Here is a 9,198-nt window from a genome sequence, read left to right as displayed (position 1 = left end):
TTTTGATCGTTTAAAATTAGAATGGATAAACAGCAGGTTCCCCCGTCATACGGACTATTCCTGCTGGGGAAAAAACAGAAAAGGCAGATGCAGGATAGCGTCAGTGAATTATCGCAGTCGAACGCTTCTTCTAAAGACTCTGAGGCCCCGGGGATTAGTTATCGGAACCCTGCTCTGACCCAGGGCGGAGACGCAAAGGCTCGAGGTTATCATGAAGAAAAACACAACAATCTTCTCAATGAGGTCCGTAGTCAGCTTAGTGACCTTAGGGATCTTCTCTCTTCATCAAAGGGCTCTGAGTTCCACGAAGCCAGTGCCGAGTCCTCAGATCTACGAATTACAGATGAACAGCTTGCGCAAATGGCACCAGGAGAACGAGCATTGTTCTTACAACGACTACCCGATTTGCAAAATGAGCTCTTTTCTGAAGGCATATCTTCCTCTATGTCCGTGGGGGATGCTGTAGATGGAGCCGTTCCTGGCAAGAGATTTCAGCCGCCGGCGCCGATTGCAAGACAAGCTATGCCGACTCCGACTACAACTGCTGCTGCAAAGACAGCCCAAGCAGATGCTCTGCCACTCCAAGCATCAAAAGGTGCGCCCCCTCGTGTAACCCGTTTACAGGCAGGGACGCCCAATCAAAGCCAGCTAGGAAAGGGTTATATGTCTTCAGCTTCAACCAGGACGCCTGCCAGCTCGAGCTTTGCAGCTGGAGATGATTCTAGACGCTCTGCAACTGAACAGCCACGAGTAGTCTCAATACAACGAGCAAACTTGGAGGTAGATAACACCGCAAGCATACCCCATGATATAGAAACTAGCGTCGAGTCTGACTTTTCAACGTCAGACATCACAGATGTCATAGAAGCAAATGTAGTCTTGCCACCGCGGCTTCCACAACTCGCACCGGCCATGAACCAGAGATCCACTTCAAGCAAGCGTGCAAAGACCCCTAGTGAACCGCGCACAGTAATTCAACGCGTCAAGCCAGAAATAGACGATATTGTTTTGCCTCCTCCCGAGTCTAACGCACCTTGCGACAGCGAAGTTGATCCTGATGAATATGATGCTACTTTGACTGTTCATAGGAGGCCTCAAAGCGCTGGAGGTGGATTAACTGGTAGCAATAAAGATAACTCTTATAATTCTGCGTATGCAAAGTCTTCTTTTCAGGCGCAGAATAGGCTTGATGACTCCGATCATTCTGACTTAAATATTCTTTCCTCTAACGCTACTTTACTATACACAAAGCAGCCACGGGCAGCTCCTAAGGGTACACCAGCAGCAATCTATAATAAAAATATGGCGGCACCACTCGGTCAGGACTATACCAATGAATCCTATGATAATGGAGTGACGTCGGAGGCAAATCACGGAACTGGTTTGCGTTCCAATGCTGGAAGAGGTGTGTTGAGATCACCACGTAATGAGCGACAAGCTAGTAGAACACGCAGCACGAGGCAGCAGAGTAATTCTAGCCCCGGCTCCTTTGATGATGACATTGTTAACAGTGTGCATGCAGCTGCAAGCAATTTTGTTAGACTACCGAAACAATCGAAGCAAGCGCTTACTTTGCCTGAGGATTCTGAACCGATGTTAGCAGATATTATGACAATCCCTGAAAGTACTGTGCTCTATAATCCAAGGCAGCATGCCTCTGCGTTCGGGAAACATTCGGCAGATGCAGGGGATCGGCCGTTTGCCGGGCGCAAACCTCGTGGCTCAATGCCCGGAGGGGTAGATGATGGGGCGTCATATGAACACTATGATGATGCATATGGACATACAAATGTTTTGTCTATACAACGTGAGCCGTTACTGAGGTCAAAGCCACAGAAGGATATCGGGAAAGATGTGAGCAATGCTTCGAAACATGCTAACACCAGTATGCCAGGCAGTAGCGGTTATTATGGCGAAGACATAAGTGTCGAAGATGATATTCAAGAAACAAAATTGTTTATTTCAGCTGCCGATGCGGGTCGCTCACGCTTGGTTTCTGACAAGTCCATTGGAGAAAAGAAGCATAAGCGACAGCACCAAGGACCAAATCATACTATTGTCACGCAACTGGCTCAATACGAAACGAAGTCGCGTGAACAGATGATGCAGTATGAGTCTGACGAGGATCACAGTTCGTCGGATCCCGAGGTGACTATTTCGAAGTTAGTGTATCCTAAACTTACTCCTGCAGAACAGGAGAAGCTGCGCCGTCTGGCGGAGGTGCGCTCAAAACAGCCAAAGGCTCACATCCCAGATGTGCATGTCTATGGTAGGCCTAAGGGCAACGAATTAGAGTTAGAGGATGTGGATCCTCTGAAGCAAAAGGATGCTGCACCTGCCACTGCTTCAACTACTAATGTCGATAGCTCTTATTTGTATTCTAATGTAACACCTTATTATCAATATAAACGGCAGTTGACAAAAAGTATTTCACAAGGCCTTATGAAGGCTAAGGATATGAAGAATAGTGTCAGCGACGATACGCCTGCGCAAGAAGTGACCCAATTTGTCAACAGCAAGTACGTGGAGATGGCACGTGCAGTTGGAATGACTGACCCAAGCCTTCTGCAAGGTGATGTTGCAAAGAGCTACGTTAAAGGCGCCCCATTAAGCAATGCACTTCATATTCGCTCAGATATGACCTTGGGCGATATAGCACGCTCTGGACGGAAATTTGTCGTAGCACGTAAAGAAGAAGCCACTCCAGCAGATCTGTCACGAGCTACAGCAACGGGGCGAGACGGATACGCCCAGAAGGATGACTCATCCGATAGTGAGCCGCAATATGAAGATATGACCATTCTCCCCGCAGCAGAACCGTACTACGGTCTTCCACAACCGGACTTTGAGTCGTTCAATCATTCAATACAGTCAATGCGGCAGTCTCTCCTTATGAGATCTAGTAACACACAATCAACTTCTCTGACAGAAAACCAATTGGATGATAGAATTACGCGAGCTAAGGAAGCCATCAGAGCGGCGGAGAGGCAAAATGGGCTTTCTCCCAGTGTATTGACCACTGGCTCCTTGTCTACCAACTGGGCGCAAGCCGCTTCTCCTACAACGTATATGCCCCAAGTTATCTCTCCTGCGGCACACCCGCGTGTTCGGCCTACATCTAGATCTCATCCCCCAATTCCTGAGCCACCACTTCCTGGCTCTCTTTCCGAAGGAGGGCAAATCTCGCAGGCTACTGTTCAGCGCATGAATACTATGTCCGACATGGTTATGCCAGATAGAACTACAAGCGCTAGTAGTACTAGTAGTGGAGCGAGTGGAACCCTTATGCAACAACTGCAGAAGTATGGTACGATTGATCCTAAAGTGGGAGTGCAGAGTGCATCAGGCATTCCGCGATCCAATAAGGCTCAGGTGACACCCAGAACGCCGGGAGCTGCTTCCCAAAATAGCCGCGGCTCTCGGCCTGGACAGCCTCAATCTTCCGGCCGCCCAGGATCTATGTCCGGTCCAAGGCCTAGTAAACGTATGTATTTACAGGCACCGACCCAGGACCCAGATAACGTGGTGGAGGCCGTTGCCCTAGCCGAATATATACTAGCACAGAGTCGGGTATCCATTGATGGATCTGATTGTCCAAATAATATGTTAGCCATTTTGTCTGATCTAGAGTTGCCCAGTAGTCAGCAATTGAGGAACCTAAAGGGTGTACTCAACACTGTTAGAGAACTGAATGTTTCATATGACTACAAACTAAATGCACCATTCCAGACGTGTTGCCAGCAATCTGTAGAAGTCAGCAGCCTATCAAGAGCCCCATTGAAACCTCCATCATCAGACTGCCCCTACTTGTATTGTACAACGAATTACCAGTTATGTAACGCTATCAACATTCCTGATGTAGCTAAAGATTATAGTGCAACAATTGATATGATTGCACACGATGCTCCCCCGGTGCATACTGCTCAGCACGACATTGTCCTTGGCTGTTCTTCTTTTCCAGCTGAACCAATACCAAACAGAAGTGGCTCGGTTATGAAGCTTGACCTTACTCTTCCTAGTATAAGCATCCAGTTACAACCGTCCGTTTTAGAGAACGAGGAAACATCTCTTACCAGCAGTAGCGACACCGATGTAGAGTTTGCTGCGCCGGAATACATGCTTAGATCCCAGATGTTAACTAGGACACCGTCTCATACTCTGATTGCTGATACCCGCACGTTGGAACTGGACCGTCTCTCCTGTGCGTTAAGAGAATGTCAGCCTTGTACACGACCGTTACTTTTAGAAACACAGGTTAACGCCATATGGAACTTTTCAAACGACGCCTTTTCTGACACATTGATAGATAACAGTGACAGCATTATTGAGGCATGGCCGGCTCCAACTTTCTTTCTTACAGATCTTAGAATTAAACACATGCAGGCTATCCCTGTTACAACACAACCAGAACGAAACAATCTTGGTAGCCTAACTCATAATAGAAGAAGCTCGCTTCAATACTACAAAAACGCACAACTTCTTCTTTACGGGTTTGTTCCGGATGAGTCAAGAGGAGTAAGCATTTTGCAAAGCTGGCAACAGAAAGTAGATCTTGCTAATTCTGCAACATCTTTGGTAGCACCGGACTTAACACAGGAGGAGGAAGATACAGTCAATCTTCGTAATTGTGAACAGCCCTCTATTGAAGGGGGGATTGATCACTTGGCACCTCAGACTTCTGTATCAAAAGATTCTTTCTTAGGAGATATCCGCCACCTACCTAATAGTTCACCAGTCCCAGATGTGCAGCTGGACAACCTCACATCCTCCTGTATACAATGTGAGCTCAGCGCCTCTAATGGTGAGAGTATTGATGTGGATATGCTCACTACTACTTCAGTGATGCACAATTTAGCTAAATCGACTGTTCGTCCAATTGTAGCTGACTCAAATGAAGTGGACATTTCACTAGTTGAGACATTACGGCCACCGATAGAGATTGAGACACAGCTCGCACATCCTTTTAGGCTACCTAGGGAACTGACACTGCAACAAGATACTCTAAGTAGTAGTTGCGCCAACTCACCAAGGGAAGAGATATGTGTGACTACTACAGAGATGCAAATACCACAAGTTGTAGACCAATCACATCGTAAGGAGTCTGCGAGTGAGCCCACCCTCACTATGCCGTTTGCCATCTCTACGATACCACTATACACTATGAATCCAGCAAAAACTGAAGCTACTAGGCACCTTTATGGTCATCCACACTGGCAATTTCCTGATGATTCTGTCGTCTTTCAGGCCCCTAAACAGTATGCCAATCGTGAGTTTGCAATTCAGAACAACATCAATCAATCTGATGATATCTTTGAGGCCAGCGTTGAGGCAGAGTTGACACTTAAGTATGTACAGCAAAGTTTGGACTCTGCTTGCTTGAATATGGTATCAGTACCCGCTGATCCTTATTTGCTCTTTCGACAACCCATAGCTACATGTACTGCAGCAAAGGAATATGTCTCTAAAGAAATCCATAGAACATGCACAGATGAAGCTATCACTGCAATACCCATTTACAGCATTAACAAAACAAGAGCACATATCATAAGAGTAACGTCTGGGCAGAGGGATTTAGTTACTGCTGGTGAGAAAAGCATAACCTACTTAACAAGAGCGATTGACGCAGAACTTATCAGGCATGATGATGACCAACAGTGCTTCGAGATAGATCTTCCATTTATTAGGAAAGCAAGATCAAACTTCTCTCATGGTGTAGTAGATAATTTACACTCAGATGTGATTGCTATGCATGATGTAATTGTTAAAGCACAGCCATCAAAGACTAATATTCATGAGCCAAGCGATAATAGCTATGGTCCTATTCATGCATTGTCAAAGCTGGAGGTTGTGCATGACAACTTCAACACCTGTAATCTAACAAGATCTAAATCAGCGTATGTAGAACTATCACGACACGTATGTACAAAGGAAGTAATCAACCCACGTATTGATTGTCCAAGGAGTCTAGATGGGATAAGCATACGAAGTTCATCAGTGAGCCGCAGCTATACTCATAATTCAGACTATCCTAACATAAGAATCACAAGATTGGGCAACAGAGACCCGAAACTCTGTGATTCTATTGCACCGGTAAGCACCTTGAATACCCAGAAATCCTACATGTTAAAGGCATTGAACGATGTGGATGAGACTTGTCTTGAAATTACTGTCCCGAAAAGAGCGTACCATAAAGATGCTACTCCACCTATCGAGCAGCATATGCTGAGCAACTATACTAGAATCATGAGTCAACCTACTATGAATCTTCCTAAAGAATCTAAGGGATCATCTCCTCAGGAAGGGCGTGCCATGCCTTTGTATACCTTAGAATGCCAAAATACTTCAATAGAGCAGTCAGTCACTCGTGCTACTTCTATCAATGATCAGCGCTCTAACAATCATGACTACACTACATCAATGTACAAAGATTGTATTGGGATCGAGGATTGCACTATAGAAAAAGAAAGTATTATGTTAAATCTTAGGACACGTTCAGAGCTAATACCACTAACGAATCGAGAGCCATCTGGGACACCTTATTCTGATCCAGTAGATGACGATGGCGTGCAATCATATGTACACGCTATCCAGCAAGATAATGTAATCTCTAGTGACTCCATCAAGCCACATACGAAACAGCCATTTGAAGACTTACATGAAGCGTCGTCAGATGCTCCGTTAGCGAAGCTTCACACGTGGATAGGCCCTGCTTTTAAGCTACCAACCAACACCCAGAAGAGCGGGGCATCTCTCACTGAGGCTTCGGCCAACAACTCCTATACAAGCTTTTTGTCAGTAGAAGGACCTTCTCTCCCACTACGCTTTGATTTCAGCAAACCAGACTACACTGTATCGATAGCCACTTTAGATGAAACATTGGAAAACACGCACACAGGTAAGGCTTCTACAATTCTGAAGTATACTAATTTCGACACTCCATCAACTATACCATCTACACTATTAGCTAATGAGATGACCTTTCAGACCCCAGAGGCAATGGCTGAAAGAGCTAGTACTAATCTTCTACTATATCCGCAACAAACTCTTCTATTAAGAGAACCTTTGACCGAACAGGAGCCTGGAGATGCTGGGTCAGTTATTAGAACCAATCTTCTCTCAAGTCCAATAGAATCAGAACCCCAACAACTATATCCACAATCCAACTTTTATATTAAGCAGACCACAGACCCTTTAAATGAATCGGTTATTGCACAAGAATGCAAAAAGACAGACTTTGTGCGTAGCTATGTAAAGATAAAGCCTATACATCAAGAGATTGTCGAAGATGAAGAGGTCGTTCCGCTATCTGTTGCTACACGGCACGGCAAGCAACATATAGCCAAAGCCTTTACAAGTATCGGACAAAATTCCAGACCAGTCTTATCCCAACCCTCAACCAGTGTGGGTACTGGTTCAGTACCTCTATCAGCATCGGTATCGTCTTCGGTTTCTGAGCTTCTTGGCCAGATCAATACCGCTATAGCCGTTTCTAAAGACACAATGGCGCGGACGGTTTCATCACAGGATAAGCCTCCTGTCTTTATAGTGGCTTCTTCAGAATCAGGCATAGAGCTTCCCACCATTCTAGAACACGGCCTGCCCCAGCCCTCAGTTGATGCAGAAAGAAATCAATCTATATCAGAGCCTAAAGATGTGAAGCAATCGATTTCTATTATACAATCAGAACGTCAAATAAACACAAAAACGGCCAAGACTACATCAATAGAACCAGTTGCTGTGCCAAACAGTGACGCAGCTTTGCCCCCTCCTTTTCCCCAATCATATAAGGCTGCCGTTATCGACCGTGCTATAGAGACACGTGGACCCTACCTATTAAAGAAAACCACAGCTGAGAAAAATACATTGGCCAAAGAGGTCGCATACAGCATACGGCGTCTTCCACCTAATACCTCTGAAGAACCCTCTTCTGGCTCCACGCACGTTATCCAAGAAGAACCTATTATTGATGCATCACCTTCTAGTGAGTTAAACAGTCTGCAACGTGATCCTAAGTATAGCCACTCTTCTAGGATGAGACCAATCACCAGTCATAGTAACAGTGCAGTTTGTCCTGACTTGGCAGCAAGTGTACCCAATGGTGACTGTCCTCCTAAGCGTACACATGGTTTACAACAAACGCCTGATACATGTCCAGAACATCTTTCCGCTATCTTACAGGCGTTACAGAGCCTTGTTGACATATCCAGGAACAATATGCTCTTTGCCCAGGCCTGTAACGACTCCCAGAAGCATGCTATTGATCCTCTATTGTGGCAGGAGTACGTTAAGCAGCTGGAATTCCTAACCACCTCAATCAAGTTGTCATCGGAGACGGTCTTAGACTTAAAGATAGCGTTTCAAACGCTAAACGATAAGCTTGTTGACCAATTAACTTCAGATATTAAGAGTGACCTTTTAGTCAGTGGCCAAGCAACCCCTGATATAACCTCCGCCACGAAGGATGACACCCCATCCCTACCATCTGTTGTACCTGCTTCGGAAGAACCTAGGAGTCCACTTACAGCGGGTGCAAAAGCGGAGCTGGACTATCAGTCTGCACCATCTGCACCACTGGACCGCCTAGAAGAACTGCAAAGGTTATACAGAGAGCTATCTGCAAGCAAGGACGTAATAGATAAGTACGCACACATACTCAACAGCCCAACTGGCTCCACTAACCCTGCCAGCCGTACCTCGAGTGTCTCAGCACCAAGCAATATTGACGAGCCATTCCAGTTTACTAGGCCCATCTCAGAGTCTGGTATGAACAAGCTTAATGACTATAAGCCTGCCTCTAGAGAAAGTTTAGAAGATGCCCCAAACCATCCTATGTGGCACGAGCCCGTGCAGAACATAGCACCTTTGAAAAATGCTACACCAAAGCCACAGAGCCTTTCCGCTCCTGTTCCTCTAAAGCCGAAAAGAGAAATCTGTTTACCAGTTATGAGTACCAATCTCATAGCAAAGATAAAAAGAGAAGCAAAGCGGAGGAAAGAGATATCAGAAGATGCATTAGTGCGCAGTCGCACTCTTGGTCCCTACCTACGCCAGATCACATACACAGAGAGCTCAATAGCAAACCACATAACATTTGCTGTCTTCAATGATATCATGGACTCGATCACCACTGAATGCGTTGAATCAATCAAGAAACTCATGGGGCTTAATTAGAACAGGGAGTCTTAGAAAAAAAATCCT

General features: G+C 45.6%; 1 protein-coding gene across 1 annotated transcript; it reads left to right on the top strand.

Annotated features, from left to right (window-relative positions):
* Positions 1-21: 21 nt before the first annotated feature.
* On the top strand, positions 22-9,171 carry GL50803_0016731 (uncharacterized protein; the record flags this gene model as incomplete). The annotated part of the gene is made up of 1 exon (XM_001709306.1): positions 22-9,171. The coding sequence occupies one exon, from the start codon at positions 22-24 to the stop codon at positions 9,169-9,171; it is 9,150 nt and encodes a 3,049-aa protein (XP_001709358.1).
* Between the last annotated feature and the right edge of the window lie 27 nt (positions 9,172-9,198).

Source organism: Giardia intestinalis, chromosome 5, assembly GCF_000002435.2.
Source record: "Giardia intestinalis strain WB C6 chromosome 5, whole genome shotgun sequence".
Lineage (NCBI taxonomy): Eukaryota > Fornicata > Diplomonadida > Hexamitidae > Giardia > Giardia duodenalis.
Note: the sequence above shows the minus strand (reverse complement) of the source record. Positions and strands in the feature narration are given on the sequence as shown.